The sequence below is a fragment of the Aulonocara sp. 'chitande type north' Nkhata Bay genome, linkage group LG13 (genome assembly GCF_057382095.1).
Source record: "Aulonocara sp. 'chitande type north' Nkhata Bay isolate Kocher_YH1m ecotype deep benthic linkage group LG13, A_spYH_male_GT1.1, whole genome shotgun sequence".
NCBI lineage: Eukaryota > Metazoa > Chordata > Actinopteri > Cichliformes > Cichlidae > Aulonocara > Aulonocara sp. 'chitande type north' Nkhata Bay.
The window spans coordinates 11,305,423-11,330,486 of record NC_141356.1 but is presented as its reverse complement, the minus strand read 5'-3'; the positions used below and the strand labels follow the sequence as shown (position 1 = coordinate 11,330,486).

The window sequence follows — 25,064 nt, the reverse complement described above, 5'->3', positions numbered from 1 at the left end:
TGTTTGATTTGAATCTTTTTGTTCACCTATGTCATTCTCATCTGTGTTCTGTGGCTCTTTTTGCTAGTTTTGCATCTTTTGTGTGTTTATATTCATTTTGTTCCCTCAGTTTTGCTTCTTTGTGGACATCATGTGTTCACTGTGCAAAGGTGTTGGTCTCTATGTGGTTATTTAACCTAACATCACGTCTTTGGTCTGTGGGAGGAAAACCGACTACGTGAATGACTCGATCGTTTCATTGAATATTTTGATGTGTTTCGTTATTTAAGTAGCATTAAAAAAATCAGCCTAAATAAAAGTCCAAAGACACCATAAATGACTTTGCGAAACAAAATGATCCTTTAACTTATTATCATTATTATCATTATTCATGTGTTTGTGTCTTTTATGGGGACTGTGCATTATTTTTTGACTGTTTCAGGTGATTTTATGACTCTTTGAATGCTTTTTGTCATTTCTCTTAATCTTTAACGTTTCCTTCTGATGAACCTTTTGATTATCTCATGCTCAAATGTGCATAAAAATCATAATAAGTGCTTCATAACATATGATAACACACACAACTGGGTTAAAATCAGACTAGAATGCGTAGAAAAGAGAAAGAAAGAGAAGAAATAATCCAAAAACATGATGTCACTGATAGACTTCAGGCTCCGCCTCCGTTCCAGGTTCATGAAGTGAAGGCAGGCGAGCAGCAATCCATCTGCTGAGGACCGTCCGCCCACTCGGCCTCCTGAGGACAGCGAGGGGGTTGCCCTTTTTGCTCTGGAAACCTCTTCATTGCACACACAGACACACACAGCTTCCCTTTGTCTGATATCTTACAGTATCTCACAGCGCTGTTGGAGGTCCTCTTTGCTGCTCCGGTCGGACTCTGCAGCACCTCTCGCTTCATTTTTCACTTCTGCAGCTGTACAGTGTAACCAGTGACTCGTTTATTTGGAGTAATAGTCACAATCCTGCTACTTTAGAGAAGCTTTATTGAGCCATCTAGGCATGGATGACTATCGTGACAATGAGTCTGCCTGCATCCTCATGCAAAGCACTGCACATGTCCCTCCAAAGCACGGCGAGTTTGGTCATTTCAGCTCCTTTAAATCTCTGCTTCTCTGTTCACAGCACAACTTAAACATCTCTAAGACTCAAACACTCTTTAAAGAAAGTAGAAATCATCTGACCTAAAGAGCTTTGTCCCAGCTTTTGTTGAAGACAACAGTCCAACTCGGATTGGAGTTCATTGTCCTGGACACTGTCTCCAATGATTTTTCTGCTCATCCCATCAGACACTCTTAGCTGTATGTATTAGAAACATGTTGGCTGTAATCCATCACCAGAAACCTTTTTTCCTGCACAGGAGAAGTTAAACGGTGCAGGTCTGGTGGTGCTGAAGAGCTGCACAGGGCACAGGCACCAGCACAAGGTGACAAAACACTTTTTTAGGTGGACGAGTGAGCCAAGCGCCAAGGAACACATCACTAGATCTACAACAACAGCACAGAGGAGGAAGCAGCGAACAGCAGGCGAGAACCATCAGGCCAAGTCAGAGAAATGAAGCCAAACTCACGCAGGACACAAAAGAAAACTGACCTTCAAAGTAAAACAGGAAACAACCAAAAGAGACCAAACACAAGGGTGAAAACTAAGACAGTAACACAGATACGACACAGAGGGGGAGGCACAAACTCCAGACACTGATCATCATCTGGACAGGAAAGTCCACAATATCACCAAAAGCCTCAAACAGTGAGACCAGAACCATAATCAAAACTCCACAGCAAAACACTGAAAACCAAAATGACCAGAAGATTTACAGTCTTACACATTTCCTGTACTCCAGGATTTTAAAAGCAGTAACACTGCAGATGATAACAAATGTTTCAGGGACCTGAGACTGTGCCAGTGGTACTCTGTGTGTACTGTAAAAGCTGCAAACGCTAATGAGTTGCATCAACTTAGGTAAGAAGTTCAGTCATACATTTCTTAATTTTAAGATTTCTGCTCATGTATTTAAGGTGAAGACATTTAAATTAATACATTTGAACAAACTTGGTTCTAAGAAATTAAAAACATACAAGTTTTTTGATACTCAAAAATCTTTTGCAATGTTGCCATAATTTTTTTAATTTAAATTTTTTGTGGAATTTTTTCAAGTTTTTCATATCAAGATTTGTCGACATTTTCTCTAACCAAAATTACCGTCTCCATAAAGTCAGCAGACGGTAAGTGTACGTCCTAAAAATCTGTTTTTCTAGCGTCTAAGCAGAAGCAGCACCGGATATTTCAGCTGTGCTAAAATCAAGCAGTGAGCTAAAAATGAAACTAATAATATATATCTAATATATTAAACAAAGGTCAGGACATTCAAAGAAACATTTCCCCAAACCAGCTGAGTAAAAACATCAAAGGCACATTAGCTAACATTAGCTAATTAGCACATTAGCTAACATTAGCTAATTAGCACATTAGCTAATTAGCACATTAGCTAACATTAGCTAGTGTAGAAGACAAAGGTCTGTAAGTTTCTCTAACTTTAATCATATTTTGTATATATTTGGTAATAATTTTGATTTGAATTATTATGGAGATGAATAAGCACAAAATAATGGGGAATTTCATTTGACTACAAAGTCATATTTTAGTTTAATATTGATTGTTAAGTAGAAGTGGAGGCTTTAACTAGCTGCAGGCTAATTCCTGTGACTTCAAGCCTGGAAATAAATGTTTGCTTGTTTGTCTTCAACTACGAGCACTTTGTGGAGTATATGACGTGCACGAGGACACGTCTGACGTGACTACCAGTGAGTGTTTTCTACAGGACAGCTAACATGTCACAAAATGTGCAGTTACGCATCTGAAAAATTGTGGGGTGTGGTTAACCACTTCCTGTGTTGAAACAATAAAAAGTATCAAAACATATAGCTCACTGCAGAACATAATCTGATTATCTGATTACGCTGTGCTCCAGGTAAGCATACAAGTTAAACTGTCACAAAACCAAAACAGGTGTGGACATGAGTATCTTCCCACATGTTCGCATGCGCATGCGATGTCATGACTCACAAATTTGTGTGATTATGCAACTATGTATACATTACCAGAAAACCCCAATTTTCCCATTTTTTTAAAAGTTGAAAATGATGCAGTTTAATGTCTCATTGCACTCTGAAATTAAAACATTTTGCAAATAAGCAATTGAGTTAAAAAAGAAATCATAGAATCAATGTATGGACCAGCATGTATTCTAAACTTCTGACTCATTGGCGTAGCCACCTTTGGCAGCTATAACAGCTGAACACACACATAAAATTCTTTCTGCAATAGAAATAAAATACTCTTCAGGAAATTCTTCCCATATCTGTTGCACAAGTTCCTGTGAACGTTGACACCTGTCAGTTGTTTTGCTTTCACTTTTCTGTCCAGTTCAGTAAAAGCAAAGAATAACCTGATAATTTTATTTGTTTACCTGATTTTTGTTTTTGATAAAAATGAGATCCAGGACATTTGTTTTAAATAGAACAGTGGCAGTTTAATGTCCTCGTAAGTGGATATCAGGCCCTTGTAGAGTAAAATTCAGTATTTTGGTCCAGACAACCCAAAATGTGATGTCCACATATGTGGACACCAGGTCCTAGAAGATTAAACCTGGAGGCTGTGCTGGACACTCCGTGTTTACAAGCTCACCATCTTCTACTTTTTCCTGAGGCAGTTCTGGCACAGCTTGGACTTTGTGTTGGGTCATTATCTTGCTGTAGGATCAACCCCTCACCAACTAGGTCCATACCAGAGAGTATACACACTTCTTGGACCACATAAAACTCTCCTCTCTCTTCCAACACTGGCACTATTCTGTATTGTACTGTTCAACTCTGAGTATTGTATTTATTCTGTGTACTATTTATTTATTCTCATTCTGCTGCAGGATGCTGTGGTAGCTGGTTTGGTTCAGGGAGCCTCTCACTCTGTACGAGTCACCGACCCTGGATCAGCAAACAGCCCCAGACCATCACACTGCCTCCTCCATGTTTGACAGTTGATGCCACACACTGTGGAACCGTCCTGTCACCTACTCAACGCCGTACAAAGATCCTGCGTGATGAACCATCAGTCCATAAAACCTTCTTCCAGTCTTCAGTAGTCCAGTGTCGGTGTTTCATGGTCCAGACAAGCCTCTGTGTCTTATTCTGACGTCTGGCTTTCTTGCTGCAGCTCGTCCTGTCAAACCTGCAGCTCGAAGTCTTCACAGTAGAAACTGAGACTTGCTCACTACGACCACTATTAAGCTGCTTGAAGCTGTTGTCCTGTGAGCCGCCAGTCAGACAATGTTAACTCTCAGAAACATGTCCTCTGATTCAGTCGTGTCTTTGGGTCTGCAGACCTGTCACAGTTTGTTTCTGAGTGTGAAGGAAACTGGACTCACTCACACCCTGACTTTCTTTGCAGTTTCTCTGTAGGACAGACCTGCAGTTATAAGTGTTATGATGGTCTGTCTCTCTTCCACTGTTAATTGCCTTTTTGCTCACAACACTCAACTTTCTGCAGTCAAATTCTGTTCAACTGATGCTCACGAGGGTCTGGTACCACAGTGTGTTCCAGCACTGCTTTATGCAGACAGAGGGCGCTGTATGTAATCCAGGAAAGTTGGAACACCTGTAGGAATTAGTAGCACCAGCTTTCATGGTTTGATCAACCTCATAACTCAGTATAATTATCCGTTATTTAATAAATCTTGGCAAATTCCACGTGCTGCATTAATAATAGTAGATAATGTGACACGGCATGCGTCTCAGGCCTCGCTAACATGTCTGTGCATGCGGTGTGGTTTTTGTTACCACAGCAGATCCCCAAACATCGGGGCATCTGTGACTCTGAGAGTTTCTAAGTGCTGGACCTGCATCACAGAGGGCCTCAGATGAGGACACTGGATGTTCCTCTGAAATTTAGAAATACGAGTGTCTAAACTTCTTATGACACAAGAAGAAGATCACGAGTGGAACATGTTAAAATCATCTGCTGAGGCGGAGAGCCTGCTAGGACTTTGAAAAAACCTCTTCACCTAAATTAGTTTGATTCATTTGTAAAAACCAAGCCAGGAGCTCCACTCAGGAAAGTTATTCTGACCTGGAAGGAATCACAGCAGGAAGATGGTCCTGGTGTCTGATGGAGGTAAAAAGGAGACGTTTGTGTGCTCTAGCTTGTCCTGAGCAGCCACCCATAATATGAACGTGCTACTTCAGCTGTCACGGAACAAAAAATCAGGCAAATGTTGCATAATTTCAGCTGTTTTTAAGCCAAATTAACAAAAAGTTTCATTTTTGCTTCTTTTATGCAAGAAACTGATGGATTCGTGTTAAAACATCGATGGTACTGAAGCTGGTTTCTGACGCTGTAGCCATCACTTTGTGTTCAGACTGGATGTGACAGCTCAAAGGTGTTTTCAGCCCTTTGGGTTTGACATTGATTCGTCCCGTATTTATGAAATTATGATGGAAAAATTATCATAAAGCACCAATTTTTAACCCCTCAATGAAAAGTTGTTGCATTAAAACCCATCTGACGCGTCAGGAGGAGGCACTGCTCGGGTTCCTGACCGTCCTCGTGCGCTTTGTTGCGACGATGTCAAACCTTCACCACCTCCATCGTCCTCATCCTCACGTCCTGAGCTGCTGCATCTTCCTCCACTCCCCACAAACTAAATAACCCCTCTTCATTACCATGACAATTTTAACTGCGAGGGTGGAAGCAGAGTGAGGTGGAAACAATCGTATTGTCTCTCCCCCCTCCACGCTCTCCCGCTCCCTCTCTCTCTTTTTGTCATTGGCAGCCCACTCAGACCCCGGGTGACGATGACCCTTTCCGGGGGCGAGCCACGAAGCCGGAGGAGCGGCTAAACTTTTCGATCCGGCGTCCAAACGTCGGGCTTCGTTCAGCTCAGGAAGCATCTCCGTGTCTTCTGTCGTCGATCCGACTCTTGTCTTTCTCTCTCTGGGTCTCCAGTCGCCTCAGGAGGACGAGGAGGACGCCGGCGTCGACCCGGACAGAGCTGAAGTGAGTCTGATTCTTGATCTTTTGTCCAGTGGGGAGGAGGAACCACTGCACCGACTGGATTTCCTCCTCTTACTGGTCGTTCTGAGTTTCTGAAGCTCAGCTTTAAAATCTCTTAGCTGGTCTGAGAGGAGCTTTTAGAACGATCGGATCTGGTTTCAATCGGTCAGTGTGGGAAACTTTAGCATTTTTAGGAGCAGACCTTCAACTTGCTCCTTTTCTGAGAAGCTTTTTCTGTGAAATCTAACATTTCTAATGTTTCTGTCCTGAAGTCTGAGGTGAGCTGATCAGTAAAGTCTGGTTTCACCAAAAGTGATCCATTTGAGCCTGGAGCTGATTTCTTAGTAAATTGTAGATATCAGAGATTATTAAGTTGATCAAATTCAGCACATGTTGAATAAATTCAGCTGCTTTTAAACCAAATGAACAGAAGTTTGTGATTTTGGATTCATTTATTTGCCTCAAAGTAAAAAAAAAAATCACAATCAAGGACTAAATCAAAATAAAGATCTTCCAGTTCGACTGTTTCAGATAATCAGACAGCAAAAGCTCAGCAGTGAGTTTATACTTGATATATGTTTATAAAGTGTGTGAGACATAACCGCTGTAACCAAAGGCAAACGTTGGGATAAGTGATTATAATTTATAGTTATTTCCAAAACCAAAAGAACAAAAATGAAATAAAAAGGAGCATTTCCTGTTTTTTATGTGAGAATTTCTGTGTTAAATTCAAAAACTGAACATTTAATGAAAAAAATGAAGCAAACATTTTTATTTCTGTCCTTTTGGGAGCAGCTACACGCGGGAGTTTCTGTTTGCACTCAGCTGTGTCATGAGCTTAATTTGAAATCAGCAAAAGGGCAAAAATGAGTCGGGTGTGTTGGAATGTAGAGCAGATGTTACTTTTCTTGGTATATTGTAGCTTTTGTAGATTTTAAGGCAAATATTTGATCATTTGTAAAGAATTCAAATCATTTTTTAACCAAAGTGACAGAAAACATTGAAATCTTTGCCTTTTCTATGTGAAAATTTGATCAATTTCTTCATTTTAAGCTAAATAATTTAACATTTGAAGAAGTTTCCAAAACTTTTGGGCTGAAATTCTTGACCGATCCAATATTTACAAAAGATGCATTTGTGAAATGCAAAAACAACCTTCTGTAACAAACTGCTGCTGCTGTCTGTGGAGCTTCAAACCAGATTTAAGGTCTCAAAGTTTTGTTATTTTTGTTCCTTTTTGGTGAAATTTGCATAATTTGACTGTAAAAAATACCAAATATGTGAATTTTCCTTCATTGATCAGTTAGTAGATAGAAAACTGCCAAAGCAGCTCCACTTCCTGGAAGGTGACTTTTTGACTGAGGAGCGTTAAAGGTCACGAGTCCATCTGTGCTTAATGTGGTTTGAGAAACGCTGTAAAAACGATCTGAAACATGTCTGCGTTACAGAGCTAATTATCCTCAGCGCTCATTCGTGTGCCTGTCTATTATCCAACACTCAGCAGTCAATACATTTCCCATGAATATGCAATCGCCTGTGTGGATGTGTTAGGTGGAGGGTGCGTCGCCTCAAGTGTCCAGACCTGGCCTCATCTGCAGGATCTGCAGGATTTCAGCCCAAAATTAAAATCTGACCAGTTTAACATGAACAATGAGGCCAAATGTGCCGATTTACTCAATCACAACACAGAGTTCGCCTTCAAATTCTTCAATCCTTCCTTTATTTCATCACCCAGCTCCTCGTCTTCCAGCACGATGAGCGCTGCAGGGTTAAACTGGGATGGGGGTTTCCTTCCACAAATGAGTCATCCGCTGTTTGAGAAACACCTACAGCTCCGACGCTAAAGGTAGCGGAGAAAATTCAGATGATTTATGGTGTTTATTTAAAGTCTGAATGTCCAGATTCACCCGGGCTGATTCACGACTTTCAGAGGACGAATAAACCTGCAAATAATCTGCTGTGTGCTCCGGTTAGGCCAGAAATAAATGAAGGGAAGGTTGCAGTGTGAGGGGCATTTCTGGGACAGAATAATGTAGCATGGTGAAAGAGAGGGCTCAGTGTAACTTTCATGGAGGAAAATGACTTTTCATTGATTTCCAGGGAATTAGATGAAACTTTCTTTTGTACAATTGAGACAAAGTGAAAAAACTAGCGTGCAAATGCCAAAGTGTACCTATGTAGAGGTTTTGAAAGTCAATAAGAGGTCTCAGAGGTGACAAAGGTTGCTGGGGCAGCAGCTGATGGCTTCAAAAACCTTCATAAGGTGCAGAAAAGGCCCGTTTGGTGGTTTCTTGGTTTGGTGAAATGGAAAAGAAGGCGGCAGGCGGTGAGCAGGCCGGACCTGAGCGTCGTTTTAGGACTGAGACAAAGATCCATATTAACAAAAACCGCAGATGACAGATGATTAATCGGCGTGGTGGGGTTTGCCGAGCTGCCGGACCCCCGGCTGACACCCCGAGCCGCCAAACACAAAACCAAAAACCCCCCAGAGCCTCGGCGGCCTGGAGGAGCGTGGGCGAAGGGTGGAAGCAGGGCACCGTCCCCACGGAGCTGTGTGAGCTCACATGTGTGTGTGTAAAGAGTCAGAGCGACAGATTTGAACTGAAAACGAGAGAATCTGTGTGTGTGTCTGTGTGTGTTTGTGTGGGAGTGTTTAAGCATCAGAAAGTGTGTGTGCATGTGTTTCCTGTGAATGTGTGTGTGGACAGAGCAAACCCCCCATCTGCCACAGGGTGGGCGGCTCGCCACACAACGACAATACACACCAACATTTTTGTAACTGTGGGCGTTCAAAAGGCTCGGAGAGCTGCAGCTCAGCAGAAGGCTTTGGCTCCAGCAGCTCTCCAATCAGCACAGCAAACACACGCTTTCAAAGCTCCTGTTTAACCTCCAAACACTAAAAACCATTCGCTTTCTCTTCTGCGGGTGATTCCTGCTGAACACAAACAGAACGTAAGTCACAGATTTGGTCAAACGGGTTCAGCCTCGAGTTCAGGCCTGAAGAGCTGCAAACACATATGTTAACGTGCCGTTGATTAGATTTCTAATTCTTCCTCCGGGAGCTCGAGCGACTCCACAGGGTTTCATAAGACATCTGCCCAGAAACTGCTGAGATCTCCAAAAGAAATGCGTGTGGTAACCAGTCCACATTGAAGTGCAGCGTCAGTGTGTATGCAAGGTCCGCTCAGGTCTGAGGAACATGAGCTTCATCATCAGAAGATCATTTAATCCAAATACAACACAAACAAAGTCTAACACAGAGTTCTGGGGCCATCAAAAGGTTAGAGTGTGCTTATTTAATGGTGGTGTCGTTTCCACAGTCATTTCTCTGGTAAATTGAAGGACCCGTCAGAAAGTGCTTCTATGTTTTCACACGACACTCAGTCGTCAATCCACATCTGTGTCTGCCCACTGTCTCACCTCTAGCACACACTCAGTGTGGCAGAGCTGTAGGGAAGACCAACATGACGACCGGTCATTGGCGGGGACATCGCGTGGGTTTGGTAGCCAGCAGGGTTAAAGAGGACTTTGTCACCGGGATGGTTATGAAGGTGCAGACGGTATCTGGTCTTTGTTTTTTTGTGGATGATGAGGTTGTGAAGAGAGTTGGCACTTCCAAAGCTGAGGCCATAAAAGGCTGGAAGCGTGCTCCAGGTTGAGGAGGAGTTGTTGGACAACTTCAAGCATCAGGTTCTTGTTCATGAGTGGGTGGAGAGAGGAGCAGCAGAGCTGATTTACCAGTTGATCTACATTCCTCCCCTCACCTATGACCACAATCCGTGGGTAGTGACCTAATGAGATCAAAGGTATCAGAAATGAGCTTCCTCCGATGTAAAGATGAGGAGATTGTTCACTGAGGAGGAGCTCCGGGTAGACCTGCTACTTCTCCACATGGAAAGGAGCCAGCTGAGGTGGGTCAGAACCTGACCAGGATGCCTCCTTGGGGAGAAGTTTCAGGCAAGTTCAACCAAAACGCTGGAGACATCACAATCAGACCTGGAGGAGGCTGCTGTGTCTGCTGCACCTGAATAAGAGTCTGAAAATGGATGGATGGATGGATGGATGGATGGATGGATGGATGGATGGATGGATGGATGGATGGATGGATGGATGGATGGACGGATGGACGGACGGATAGATGGATGGATGGATGGATGGATGGATGGATGCATGGATTGATAGATGCATGCATGGATGGATGGATGGATGGATGGATGGATGGATGGATGATGGATGGATGGACAGATGGACTGATGGACGGACGGATGGATGGATGGATGGATGGATGGATGGATGGACGGACGGACGGATGGATGGATGGACGGACGGACGGATGGATGGATGGATGGATGGATGGATGGATGGATGGATGGATGGATGGACGGACGGATGGATGGATGGATGGATGGATGGATGGATGGATGGACGGACGGACGGACGGATGGATGGATGGATGGATGGATGGATGGATGGATGGATGGATGGATGGATGGATGGATGGATGGACGGATGGATGGATGGAATACATCACAAATTTCACAGACGAAAAGCAACACGTGGCTGGGTTATTCATAGACTTCACAAAGGCATTTGACTCTATAGATCACGATATATTAATAATAAAACTGGCACGTTGTGGTGTCAGAGGGATAGTTTTAAATTGGGTTCTTGGTTATTTAAGAGACAGGAAGCAGTTTGTGAAATTAAACTGTTGTTGCTCCTTATGTGTGGACATTGCTTGTGGTGTACCCCAGGGGTCACTGTTGGGCCCAAAATTCTTCAACTTACACATCTTACACAAATTTGTGAAGGTCGGTACTACCAGAAAAAGCGTTTGTGTTTCTGTGCGTGGAGTGAAACTGTGGAACAGTTTGAATGTGGAGTTAAAGAAACGTCCAAACATAAAACAGTTCAAAAAGAGTTATAAAAATATGATCCTCGTGAATTATAAAGAAAGGAAACATGTTGAGATTCAGTGAAATTCTCTGTTTAGAAGATTTCATGATGTGATGACAGAAACCTGTTCGCTAATTTTACTGCAGATTATATCACTGAGGAAACTGACTAAATGTTTATGGAAAAGGGGCGGGGTTAAATAAGCGTGTAATTCTTCCAGCTCCTTTCGACATGTAACTGAATCAGAACAGTTGAAGCAATACTGAAATGTAATAATTTTATTTTGTATAGCATTTTTCTTCTTTTCTTTCCTAAACGTACTTGTTTGTTTACACGATGGAAATAAATTATCAAGCAAACAAACAGATCCCAGCTGATAAATAAACATTTGTGCCGCTATTTCAAAATTCAAGATGCAAAGTGAGCTGCTTCTGTGTTCCTGCACATGCCAGTGTGTTCATGAATGTTCGCCCGATCCTTCCTTCATGTGTGCAGGTCAGCAGTTGTTATAAACCCAAACTGAGCCTTTAAAACCTTTGAAGCTTAAAAGCTTCAGATAAAATTCAGAAATGATCATCAGAAAACTCTGAAACATGAAGCGTGTTTTCAAATCCACATCAGTCCAGTTTGAGCAGCAGTAGAAGAGAAAACGAGCTGATTCATATTCATAAGTGTCAAACTTTTCTGTCTAAGTTTGAATTCATTTATTGAAACCGTGTGCAATTTAGAAAATCCTCCAATGAAGCTGTAAATAAGGGCCGAGGGGGCTACTGAGTGGACAGACTCACTTCTGACATCGTTCACAAATCTTTAAATCTCAACACAAGCGGTGTCTCTCTTGGAAATGAGATTTTTAATCTCAATGAGATTTTTTACCTGGATAAATAAAGGATTAATAAAATTTTTTAACTCTTTACTCTGTGGATGCTAGTTTAAGTTTCAGGTTAACTCAATTTTTCCAGTTAAGTGTGAGTCAGTAGGACTGTCTGGCAATGTCTACTTTCCCCCCCAGTAGCATAAACAAGCTTCCATACCTGCTAAACCAGTAAATACCTTTAATATGTTCATGTATGCTCGGCAGACCGAGAGCTCTGAGCTCACCTGCAAATATTTTTTTGGGGATGAGAGACTCAGAGAAGGTTTAAATGCTGAAACAGAGCCTGAGAGAGAATCTGTTTGGTCATTTTACACGTTTTAACACTTCCTGATCCTCAGCTTTAACTTACAGGACTCTCGGCTGATGATCTGATGTTGCACTTGGACGTTTCTTTTATTATCTCACCCATGTTTGTACAAGAGCAGCGATGAGATGATTCCAATGATTATTCTCCCCCATCCATCTCACACCGGGCCAACCATAGCGGGACTCAGTCAGAGCAGTAATCTGTTCCTGACAAGACAAGAGCGAAAACAAATGGGTGTGCGCAGTCAGTGTGTGGGCTCAGCTGGCACGAAGACAACACAATGCAACCCAATTTAACCGGATACCGCCATATACGTAGGCGGAGCTCCTCTCACCTCACCGGAGAGTCCTTTTATGGAGACAGGGGGACCGGAATTCCGAATAATGGAACATCTTTTCTTCCCCCTTTATATGAAACCAAAACAACGCAAAGCACGTGCGCATGATAGTGATAACATGCTGAAATTGAGCAGTAAATTTTAAATCCACTCTTGAAGTTTTGCGAATGAACTGAACATCATTTATTTGGTCCGTGTTTCGTCACGGGAAGCTCCTATTTCTGGAGTTCCCTCTCCTTTTTTATTATTATTCTTATTTTTAAACCCGACTCCATATTTGGTGAATGACGCAACGGGACACCGGGAGATTCCCTTTATAACCCCGCCGCGCCTCCGCGGAGTGGTTAACGAAGGATGAGAGGCGGACCGGAGAAAATGAGGGAAGACACCGAACACGTCTGAGAGTCGGTGAACATGAGCGCTAAGACGGCGGCTGAAGTCTCGGCGTCTCTCGGCAGCATCCCAGACGGTGCTCCCAAAGATGTGTGCGCAGAAACGGGGATGGTGTTCAAGGAGGAGGCCGTGGGGCCGGAGGGAGCTGAAGGGCGGGACGGTGGTGGGGATGGAGGCGGTAAGCGTTCGTGTGTTTCAAACACTCGAGGATGTGGACGGACAAGTTAGATGGAGGTACTGAGCTTGTTCCTGTGAATGTGTCTGACTGCGCTCTTCTCTGTGTTGCAGGTGATCTCGGCTCACCTGAGCTCTCTCTCCAGGGCCACTTGGCGCAGTACGTGGCCACTTTACGCACGCAGCCGGTGGCGTTTAGCGGCAGGTTCTCCCTGGACTCCGGGAGCGGGGGGCCAGGCTGGGCGCAGGGGGACGTGATCAACGTGGTCAGTGCGGACATCGCCCCCCCGGGACCGGCACAGGGGTCCGGATCAGCATCACCCAACATTTACGCGGGAGAAGCAGCAGGCGGAGGACGAGGAGGAGCGGGAGACGGGAACATGGCGCACGGCCAGCCGGATATCAGCCACATGTACGCGCCCCCCCACCCACACTCACACCCCCACCCGCCCCAGTCCTACTCCTGCAGCGGGGACGTGTACCAGGACCAGGGTTACCTGTCCACCTCCACCTGCGCGGTGTCCTACCACCCGCCTCCCGCCTACAGCTCTGCGCCCAAACCGGCCGCTGATGGCGCGCTGCTCTCCATCGTGCCGGAGTACGGAGGCTTCTACCCGCAGAGCTGCCAGAGGGACATGCACGCCGGCTTCCCGGAGAGGAAGGCCCTCCCGTACCCGCTGGACTCGTTGCGGGTGCCTCCGCCGCTCACGCCTCTCAACACCATCAGGAACTTTACGCTCAGCGCGCCCGAAGGCCCGGCGGCCGCCCCCTTCCCCGGCCACCAGAACCTCCCCCTCAGGCCCATCTTAAGACCCCGGAAGTACCCGAATCGCCCGAGCAAGACCCCCGTGCACCAGAGACCGTATCCGTGCCCGGCGGAGAGCTGCGACCGCCGGTTCTCCCGGTCGGACGAGCTGAGCCGGCACCTGCGCATCCACACTGGCCACAAGCCGTTCCAGTGCCGCATCTGCATGCGTAACTTCAGCCGGAGCGACCACCTGACCACGCACATCCGCACGCACACCGGAGAGAAGCCGTTCACCTGCGACCAGTGTGGGAGGAAGTTCGCACGCAGCGATGAGAGGAGGCGGCACATGAAGATTCACCTGCGGCAGAAGGAGAAGAAGACCCCCGCGTCCTAATCCGAGCCCTCCGAGCCCAAACGGTGCCCCGTAGTCTAAGTTAACCTCAGAAATAGCCGCAAGTCTCTTTAGAAGCCATATCATGAAGAAGAAATCAGGGAGAGCCAGAAACCCGGTCCCCAGGTGTGTTACTATGACTACAAAAGCCACACGAGCGGAGCTGGCCGTGCTAGGATTAAATTAACCTCCAAGAACAACATCTCACAACCTGCTTTTAGTGAACACTTTGTCTGCTGTCTATGCTTCAAGCTCTCAGGGATTCAGTCACGTGCCGGGCAGCACAGGTGCGACAGGTGAGTCAGGTGAGAGGGTTACTGCTGCTCCAGCTTTCATTTGGAGTTAAATGCACAAAAACACTCCGTATAAACGCAGAGAGTCACGGAGGCATCACATATGACTTCCGGAGGAGGACTGTGAGGAACCGTTAGTGAAATTCTCTCGGATAACGCGACACCAGCCTTTTCTATATTTGTAAGAAAAATCCTTTAACAACCTTCAGTCCAAGTTCAAGGCTGAGTGTCTTCAGACTGTTGGCACTCAAACGTTCCTCTGCACCATATTTGAAAAGAATGAAAGTCCAACACTTTACAGTTTTTAGGAGAAACCAATGAACGTCAGAGTGAGACACGTGGATGCCGTGGCTCAGGGGGTCTGCGTTTGGCTTCTGACATTTCTGTATGAAATAAACTCATTTTGCGCTGCTTTGTTGGGCGACAGGAAACAACAGGCCACAGACAGAAGGTTGTTTTATGACATTTTATAGTCGTAAATGAGTAAAATGACTGGCGTGAAGTTAGGATAAACAAAAATAACATTTTATTCAAATACATCAGAGAGAAGCTGATCATGTTATTGTGTTAAACAGCCTGAAACTACTTAAATTATTTCAATATTTTCAAAGTAAAAATCCTTTTTTGGGGAGGGGGGATCAGGACTAAAATAATTTTAAATGATTTTTCAAGATAAAAGCCTTTAATTAGTTGTCTAGACGTTATCAAGGTAATTTATTTCTGTGAGAATGTCAAAATAAGAGACCTTTTTTTGATTGTGTGAAACAAGTTACGTTCGCTTATTTCAAAATAAAAGCCTCCATTAGTTATTGGAAGTTACCACATTTTCTACATTTAATCCTCTAGTTAGTTGGGAATTCATTGAGATTATTTAAGATGACGGTTGTTGTTTTTTTTGTTTTTGTTTTTTAGTTAAAAAAAATCATCTATTCAGTTACTGGAACTTGTCTATTTTGCTAGATTTTCAAAATAAAACAATATAATTTGTTAGAAAGCTTTCATGATGCTCAGAAAGACCTCAGATTGTGTGAAGTTAGTCAAGTGTATTTATCATAGCAGGTTTCCAAAATAAAAGCTCCTGTTTTTCCGGGCTTTTTCACATAAACCTCTAAAATTTGCTGCTTTTGCTCACTTCAGTCAGCCATCTTTATTTTATATTTTTAACCTTCTGAGATACGAGACAAATGTTTTGGTTAAAAAAAACTATTTAACTGACCTAAATAAGTGTCCCATAGCACATATAGCACACCGAACATCGGCTGAAAGGTCAGCGAGAGATCAGCCCTGTGTTTCCACACACACGCATGTATTTGGAGCAGCATGGCAGCCACGGCGTCACGTGAACTAATGCAGTATGTAGGTGTATATGTGTGATGCAGCATCAGAGCACACTGAGGGGATACGGTGATGTCACAGCTTGAGGCTGGGGTACGCTGTGAATGGGATGTATTGATTGTAGCCTGATAATCTGTTATTTCCTGTTTTTGTTTTTGGATTTCTTGCCAGTCAATGTGAGACAAAGAGACACAGAGTAAGTGGGCAAAAAGTAAAAGTTTGTTTTTGTGTGTTTTACTATTTTATGCAAACGAGAGAAAGCACTAAAGCTTTTATTCTGAAGAATTGATGCTTCTTGTCAATGCAAATAAACGTGGAACTGTTCAGTCGCTGCTGCCTCTTTTTTCTTTTCAATGAAAGTACACACAGGTTAGCTTTGCACGATTCTTACTTCAGACTAATCCAACTTTGTCTCACACTCAGGCCTCGAGAAACAAGGAAAAGCATAAAACGGTCGCCTTCAGGAGCAATGTTCCCTCTAAGCTGCGCGGGTGCGCAATTGCGCACTGCTGGCACGGTCTCTGCGCACAGAAAATCTGTGTTGCGCACAAAAAAAATCTAACCTGAATTGAAATGAAAATAAATACGTTAACATTTCTGTTCTGCAGTGTTAGTCAGTGAGTGACTGGCTGCTCCCATATGGGATCAGAACGATGCCACCTTATCCCACAGTCCAGCCAATGATGGGATTCACATTCTATACACAGCTAATCCACGTGGTTGACAGGCTGTGACAGCGTCCTTATGTGCCGACACCGGTGTTGATGCGGAGTGAAGCCACGTTAATGACAACGTGTACAACCATTGGAGATGTGAGCAGGACAGACGGAACAACTGACGGAAACAGTGTGGACTTTATACCAGTTTTTAAATTGTGTTGATCGGTCACGTAAAACCAGAGTTATGATAAAATATCTGCAGTGTTTGGTTTTCTTCCTGAATACTGTCGTTGTTTATATTTACTGCAGGAAGAAACGGTAAAAACGGCGTTTTATAAGGAAAACGCTCGAAATCACTCCGCCTGTGAGCAAAGACAGCCCCCCTCCAGCCTTTCCTATTGGTGGAAAAATGTACCATGTGGACCAATCAAAAAATGATATGGCAACATGGCATTTAGTTGTTTAGGGAGGGGGAAGTTTTAGGAGTGACGGTGGTTTTGAGATGTGAGAGATTTGCGACGTTCAGCACAAATCTTGTGTAGTGAGTGTGTAGTTAGTGTGTAGTTAGTGTGTAGTGTAGTCAGTAGTTTTGTTGTGTGTGTTAGAACAATGAGGCGCCTGCTGAGTGTTACAGGTGTTACAGCAGTGACACATCTGCTGCTGTCAGGCCTGCAGGTATCAGGCTGTTGTTCTCCTTCATCTCATAGTGGACAGAAATTATTTTTTGGAGCGGCACAAATAATTTGTGTGGCATCAGATTTGATGCAGAACAGCTGATTGTTCTGTAAATAGTTTGAAATGTTTGTTTAAAAAAACGCCTTGGCTGCATTTTTAGGTAAACAGCTGCAAAAAACTTTGTTTGCATAACTCAGTTACTTTTTTGAAGAAGTAACTATATAATTAATTTCCCAACATTGGTCATTATTTACTGTATTTTGCAGACAGAGAGTTACAGACTCTCTCCCAGACTCAGACTCATCATACAAGTCAGAGCTTTATTGGAGTTCAGGTTATTTTTTAAGATTTGTTTACATTTTCATTGTAAGTGGGCTAAAGCAGTTAATTAAAAGTCGTCTAACATAAATGTAAATGCTGTAATTTGATTATTTTAGTAAACCATGTAACTTGGATGGATTCGACACTGGCGTGACCAAAGTGCACACGTCTGCTGTCGCTCACAGTGGACCAAGGGACGCTCAGGGAGTTTGTGTGTTCGCTCAGACACATGGAAAATTAGAGGGAACATTGGTTCAGGTGTATATGACAGATTCTGCCCCAGCTTCCTCATATGTGGAGAACTGACGCTGTCAAAATCAAAAATATATGGACAAAAACGTGAATCAGTAAATGGTCTGTCACTAAATTGCTATGTGGGCATGAAAGGTACCTATTCCAAAATTTACTAAAGCTAGGAGCGGACTGTGAGGATACACCCGCAACTTTATGTTCAAATCATCTGTTTATTGTGTCCAAAAAATATCAACTAAAGCTGAAATATGGCCAGGCTGCACATCCATGTAATACCAGTTTCTACCACCAGATGGTGCAGCGACGCAGGGTTACCTTTATTTAACCAAGAGAGATAGTAAGAGCACATTTCCTGTGTGAGGACAAAGATGCTATAAAACACCCATCAACAACCACAGCGGGGGAACACCGCCCCCTGGTGGTTCATTTAACTTTGAAACAGACAAATCTCTGCTTTTATTTGCTCTCGTGTTTCTTGCATTTGTGTGGGAATCAAATCCAAATTTCTAAAATGTTCTCATTTGATCTTTCAAGTTATTTTCTCATTTATGCATAAATGTATTACATACTGTATTTACATGATATTATCAGTGCTATGGAGGACTCTAAGTGCCAAAATCATAACACAATAAGGAAGTTATATGAATAACAATTAAATAAAAATTAATTACAAATAAATTCCGGCGCTAATCAAACTTAAGGATGAACAGATTTCTTTTCTCTTTATTTTGTAATCACATGGACATTTTCTGACATTTCTCTTAAAGACACTTTGTGCTGATAAACTCGATTTAGTGCACATCTTTCAATTGGAGATACAAACATGAACACAGTCCTGAGGAGTCTCTCAGAAAGGAGAAGAAGAAGAAAAGGCGGCGACGGCGTAAAGAGTCCTAACACGAGAAAATCTGCAGCTTTACGAGATTTCAGTCTTCAAAAGAGACCCGAAGCTCTGACGTCACAAAGCCTGAAGCAGGAAGACGAGTAAAGAGACATCAGCAGGGTCCTGCAGTGGTCCTTCAGTGCTGCTTTCAAGGAGCAGCCAGGAGCCTGGGACGTTTTTGCTTCCCCTCATGCGGAGAGTAATACATGGTAGCGGCTGGGTACACGTGTACGGAGAACCAGAGAAGCCAAAAATATAAATTACATTATGGTATTATACATTTGCTAATAAAGCCATCAAAGTGAATATTAATGCTACATGGACATAAATGAACTGATTTCTATTTATTACTGTATTTATTTCAATTAGCAGTACTTATTTATTTTAAAGTACATTACCCCCCAATTCATTTTTCATTTTATTTCTGCGTTGGGCAAAAGTATAAATGTTTACCACTGATATGTTCATTTGTGATTTAGGCAGTTTTACAGTTTTATTATTTGTATGTTTCAGATGGTTTAGCTGAAGCAGAACAGTAGAAAAAAAATAAAGTAAAAATAAAAGATATTTGGGGAAATAAATCAGGTGACAAGAGGAAAGGAAAATATTTAAAGTTGGTTAATAAAGAAAACCAAAGTGAACATAATTAAGTTCATAAAAGTGTAATTAATGCTTGCATTTGTTTCCAATATGGTTTTGTTCCTAATAAGTAATTATTTCAGCAGTTACAGTCCTCTGTAGTTGTTCCTGTACCTGAAACCTTCTTTTGAATAAACACCGCAAGTCACTCATTACCAGTGAGGTCCTCAGACTGAAGGACATGAAGTACTGACGTGTATTAAAACATCCCAATTATTATTGTTATTGTTAGTATTATTGAAAAATTCAGTCAAAATGAAAGCAGAAAATTCCAGACTTTTCTCAAACGCAGCATTATCAACTTTCAGGTGTGAAATAAAAACACCTGGTCTGATTTTAGCTTTGAAAATCAGTCCAGATGTGACTGTAACGAAACAGCTGTCGGTCAGATTCAGATTCAACACTTTATGGAAGACTGAAGCCGCCAAAAACACAAATTTGTGCAGTTAACCTCTTTCTGTCCTTTTTAAATTCATTTTCTATTTTGGCATCAATCCACCGAAATCAAAAAGTTAACATCACAAACATTTTGATTTTACAAAAACAAAATTTGGAAACAAAGAAAAGAAAATGATTAACAAAATAATAAGAAAACAAAAACTGTCACTTTATAGAATAAATATTTAAATTTAAATTATTTATCCACCACCTGCTCATTTATAAATTAATAGATAATTAAAATACTAACATGTATTATTGGGTCATTTAATACTTTTACAGCTAAGTTGCTTCTGCATTATTTTACTTTATTTTTTATATTTCTTTTTATGTTTTCCTTCATAGTCAAACCTTTGGCCTAGAATCTCTTTAATCCCTTATTTATCTATACATTCTTTGAAGAGTTAGCAATGCATACAAACAACATGGAGTTTTCTGATGCTCATATTCCTACATATTTAATGGCGAATCACAAATTAGCGTATTACCTAGAACTCTATACCAATTTTAAATCATTTTAAACACTTTTATAAATGAATAACTGGGAAGGTAACGAAATGGGAGAATTATTTTATTATACAGCAGTAAATTAAATTTTATGAATCCAATATTCATCTATGCCCATGGACTATTAATAAACTTATTGATGCATTAAGGCTTATTGGCTGGATTTCACTGTGGTCGTTTCAGTCCTGCACATCTATTTTTCCCCCATTTTGACAGCCTGGAAACAAGAAAACTGTCGATTCAACAATGGATTTGTGTGTGATTTGGGCAGCTGGGGTCCTCCATACAGGTTAGTGTCACTGAGCAGAGTAAATATAAATTCCGAGAGAGGTTTATGAGCTTCAGTCAGGTTTCAGGACAGACTCTGGCTTAACTGGAGTCTCTGTAGAGTAAAGAGCCTCAGTTTTTAAAAATAAAACTACTTCCTGAAAGTCAGCACATCAACAGAATGATTCAGATGTGGGTTCCTGACCGTCACATCCACGGGGATCACAGCACAGGCAGGAAGTCGTTTACTGTTGCCTGAGGCTCCGATGTTTGTCCAACTGAAGCAGAAGCTGGGGTGAATAAAATTCACGCTCCAGAGTGTGTGCTGCAGGGCTGATGCATCATTTCTACCTTTTACCACAATTTAATCCCACATTTGGCCCTTTACTCTGCGCCTGCTGGCGGCTCTGATGATGACTGTGGAGATCCTTTGTGGATCCAGCCAGGCTGCAGGGCTCCGGGAGGGTGGAGGGGGGATCAGAGGCACACCTCCGGGCCCGGGTACGGCTCCCCTCCGCACCAGAATTCCGGAGGCTGCGAGATCTCCATGAGCCAGACCTCCTTCTCCGTCTGCTCCGAGTCTTTGACCCCGTCCCCGGGCAGCACCTTGTAGTAGTGACAGTCCCTGCCGTCGTCCGGGTCGTACGGCGGGGCTAAGATGTCCATGAAAGCTGTGGGCCCATCCACGGCGTCAATCTGGTGGAGGTTGTCCCGGTCGGGGGAGAGGACGCAGGGTCCACTCTCCTCCGTGTACTCCCCGGTGGAGCGAAGCACGTAGCGCCGCAGAGCGCCCATCTCCGCCCGGGCCAGCGCGTCCCCGCCCCCGCCCGGTCGCCCGAGCCGGTCGAAGCAGCTTATCCGGACCTTCCCGTACATGACTTTGAGCACGCCGTGCATGCCCGGGTGGTCGTGCAGCGGGATAGAGGCCCCGCTCTTCAGCAGGAACACCCCCATGCTGAACTGGTCCGTCTCACAGATGTGCATGTAGGTGACCGGGGGCGCACCGCGGTGATACGGGTGCTGAGCAGGGGGCGCGTCGCCGTCCTCGGCTCTCCGCGGGACGAGCTTCAGGTCGGCAGCCCGCACTTCCGACATCAGGCTCCGGAGCTTGCCGTGGTTCTCCAGGAAGGACTTGGAAGCCTCGTCGCCCACCGCGGGTGTGTTCCTGAAGGTGACGAGAGCCTGCCGAGCTATCCTCTGAACCAGGGAGGCCATACTGCTGTCACCGGGCATCATACCGAAGCGAGGAGCCGCCGCTCGGTCCGCTGGTCCCCGTTAGCTGTAGCTGTGTGTAGCTAGCGCCGAAGATCGTGTGACCGCGAGAGGACTCACTCCTCAGGGGCTCGGCTCACTGGTTTCTGCCCTCACGAAGATCAAAGCCTAAAAAAGAAACTGCAGAAACAAAAACGACGAAATTAAATATCATAAACCGAATAACGAGAAACAGCAGGGCTGGTATTCATCCTTCGGGTGTCCTCCCACAGAGTCTGCGACGGTTTACAGCGCCGCCATCAGTGCAAACGTAACTCCGCTGTGTGAAGCCACGGAGGACCGAAGCGGCCAAAATTGCAAACTTCACAAATAAACAAACTAATTTGTTATTAAATTAAGTTTTAGATAATTTCTCGGCTCCTTTCATTATTACTTTCAATTTTGACGTCCATCAACCAAAACCTTAAAAATGTGACCTCATGAAAACACTTTGAATTTGCAAAAGGAAACAAATACAGAGGACGGCAAAGTAAAAAAAAAAAACGTTAATAAAAAATGATTATTTTAACAAAAAACCCCAAAACAAATAAAAGTGAGTAGGTAAATCAATTCAGAAACAATTTGTCACATATTTTTAGGATAATTATTTTAATTAGTTCCATTTATTTGTTGCATATTTCAACAACCCTCTGTGCATAATCACATACGGTGTATGCTACCGTTTATTATCTTATTTATTTTGTATTTGTTTGTATTTTTCTTCTGCTATCTCTACCTGAGTCGAGGTAATGCACACATTTCCCCGTGTGGGATCAATAAAGTCTTATCTTATCTTAACTGTAATTAATCCATACAAGGTGACTCGGGGAGCCGTTTCCCTTGTTACTGGGTTTCAAAAATGGCAGTTTAATTTTCGGGAATGAGACGCTCTCGTGACTCATCGAGTGACACCACTGAGCAGCCAATCGGTGGCATGCGGTCTGATGACATCACATTTCAGTACCTGCTCAGATAGCTTTGTAGCCCAGCGAGCAGGTACTATTTTAGCACCTGTTCAGGAAAAACCCTGAAAACAATGATTGTTTTGGGTCCCACTGAAAAAAGCATCAAGTGTATTTGATGAATCTCGTGGTGCGTTTTAGAATGCATGCACTCTTATATTGTACATGTAATTATTACTCTCAGATTTAGCCATTCTTATATTTTTGCGTGTTTTATGTTATTTGTATTTTTGCACAACTCTGTTGCTTGCGAAGCTCGCACACAAGAATTTCACTCGCATGTACTGTACCCGTGTACCTGCACATGTGATGTGACAATACAAGTGATTTGATTTTAAATTATGATGCCCGGACTCGAACCCGCTGGGGCCTCTCTGTGAGGTGTCTCTAAACTGGTGACCTGTCCAGGTGTGCTGCAAGTGTGTCTGAAGCTTCAGTGGAAAAAGTGTTGCATTCACACAAACATGACGTCATGGATCATAATCATTAACCCGACATGAACTGAAAGAAATCCCACCAAACAGCTGATTTTAAAGCTAATATCAAAAACACAACGCATACGTCACCGGTGCGATCACCACAACAACACGTGGCACGTTGACCGCCGTTAGTCTGGTTTTGTGCATTTTTCTTTGGACGGAATGATTTCCGGTGTCCGGAAACGGCAGCAGAGTGAGACCTCACCTGCTTCCCTGCGCTCACCTTTTTCACAGCCTGCTGTCCTCATTCATTCCCGTTTTTGTCGATCAGCGCGTGAGGCTCCGCGAGCAGCACACAAACAAGCTAAAGAGGCAAACGGACACAAAGCAGGAGGAGCCGGAGAAGCTCGGGGAGCTTTGGGGTGTCTGGAGGCCTTCGTCACACTCCGCCGCGGTCACTCTTATCTGCTCCGCTGCCCCATTTTTGAATTACTGTCAAACACGTCCGCACCGCGCAGCGTTTCACGGGTTCACACCTGGTGCATTGTGGGAAACGAAGTCTGTCGGGCCTCTCGCGTGGACGTCCACGACACCAAATCAGATTGAAGTCAAACGGGGACAAAATGAGCTTCGTATTTAGGTCCCTCTCCTCCAGGGTCAGCGCACTGCGAACATTGTCGCTTTATCCGCGAGCTTAAGGTCAAGCGAATATCTAGTAGCACTACATTACCCAGCATGCCTCTGAATATTTACTTCTTAATGCTCTTTGCCCCCAGTCATTACTGAGTTACAAACAGTCGACAGGAGTAACCCAGCAGCGGGCCAACATCGGGATAAATATAGAGTGCATCAACTGTCTGAAGCATATTAGTCTGAAAGATGAAGCCTCGTTTCCTGGAACGCTTTATTCCAAAGAAAACACTCCACGGTTCACCGTGGGAGCATTAATGTGGCACTTTACACTCGGACGGCCTCGAGTTTCACATTTATCACATCTTGTTTATTAAAGATGTCAAAAAGCAGCGTTCTGGTGATTAATGTGGACATAAGTGTCATATATGCTTTTACTTATAATAATTCACCGCTCCAGCTGGATTTGAACCCTCAGCCTTCAGGTTATTATCAACAGAAACGCCATTTACAACCACATTAGCCTCGTTTCAGCCTGTCTTTATCAGGGAGCAGCACAAAAACATTGATCTCATGACCCGATTAAGCTATCAGCTATTTTCCATCAGTTCTTGGCAGCAGACGCAGCATGAAGTAAACATAAAACACAAAAACATGTCAAAAACGTGAGATAAACCAATACAGGCAGAGCTTAAAAACTGCAAAATGCTCCGGCGTCATCCTTCCCCCAAGACATTTTGAGGCTGACGCACTTCTTCATGAACTTAACAAACATTAAATATTCACAGTGTCAAAGAGACAGATGGCCAATAATATAATAAAAATAGTGAAATGGCAAAAGGGACCACATATCCTCAAAAAAGAGAAAAAGAAACATGATAAACGAGACAGCTCATCATACTCAGAACAACAAGCTGGGAAGTTCTCTCTTCTTCTAAACAGCTGCAGATTTTAGAGATCGTCACATCACGCAGTCGTACCGAAGTCTAAGTTCTTTAGATGTGTCACCACCGAGCTCTGGAAGGAAGGAAGTGGGTTAGGATCTCCAGGAACAACCTGGAACAGCCAAGGCTGAAGCCCGCCACAGTGAAGCTCATTTTACAACATCATGGACAGGAAGGAGCCCCGGCACCAAAATCAACACCTTCAAGCTCAGCTGGAATTCACAGCTGCCCAAATGGATGAGCCAAAAAGACGAAGACTGAGCTGTTTGGCCACAAGGACAAGAGGCATGTTTGAGGGAGGGACGGTGAGAACACAGCACCGAGCATGGTGGTGGTAGCATCAGGATCTGGGACTGTGTTGCTGCTACACCGTTTTCAGCTTTTATGGAACACATTAAAGTTGAAACCTGGTTGTTTTGTGTCT

The 25,064-nt window shown here is 43.5% G+C and overlaps 2 protein-coding genes across 3 annotated transcripts; one reads left to right on the top strand and one right to left on the bottom strand.

The window, feature by feature from the left end:
• The first annotated feature begins 1,855 nt into the window (after window positions 1–1,855).
• Window positions 1,856–16,170, top strand: LOC147315717 (E3 SUMO-protein ligase EGR2-like). Of its 2 annotated transcripts, XR_015124391.1 has the most exons (3): window positions 1,856–1,956; window positions 3,920–6,045; window positions 13,141–13,278. XR_015124391.1 is itself a non-coding variant. In XM_086258715.1 (2 exons), exons 1-2 carry the CDS (start codon window positions 12,874–12,876, stop codon window positions 14,166–14,168), a joined length of 1,185 nt encoding a protein of 394 aa, XP_086114841.1. In that variant the 5' UTR covers window positions 12,539–12,873; the 3' UTR covers window positions 14,169–16,170. The 2 variants fall into 2 exon arrangements, 1 of the variants encoding a protein (XP_086114841.1); XM_086258715.1 differs by lacking the exons at window positions 1,856–1,956; window positions 3,920–6,045 and adding an exon at window positions 12,539–13,030 and having other exon boundaries at window positions 13,141–16,170.
• A 1,462-nt stretch (window positions 16,171–17,632) lies between these two features.
• On the bottom strand, window positions 17,633–23,585 carry adob (2-aminoethanethiol (cysteamine) dioxygenase b). The gene is made up of 2 exons (XM_086258714.1): window positions 23,350–23,585; window positions 17,633–21,826 (listed from the first exon to the last, which is right to left on the bottom strand). Exon 2 carries the CDS (start codon window positions 21,668–21,670, stop codon window positions 20,912–20,914), a length of 759 nt encoding a protein of 252 aa, XP_086114840.1. The 5' UTR covers window positions 21,671–21,826; window positions 23,350–23,585; the 3' UTR covers window positions 17,633–20,911.
• Between the last annotated feature and the right edge of the window lie 1,479 nt (window positions 23,586–25,064).

Bases quoted from the DNA above. Each gene is read 5' to 3' on its own strand.
- LOC147315717 (XM_086258715.1), top strand. From the start codon at position 12,874: ATGAGCGCTAAGACGGCGGCTGAAGTCTCGGCGTCTCTCGGCAGCATC. The intron at 13,031-13,140 runs GTAAGCGTTCGT...TCTGTGTTGCAG, and splicing joins CGGTGGTGGGGATGGAGGCG to GTGATCTCGGCTCACCTGAG.
- adob (XM_086258714.1), bottom strand. From the start codon at position 21,670: ATGATGCCCGGTGACAGCAGTATGGCCTCCCTGGTTCAGAGGATAGCT.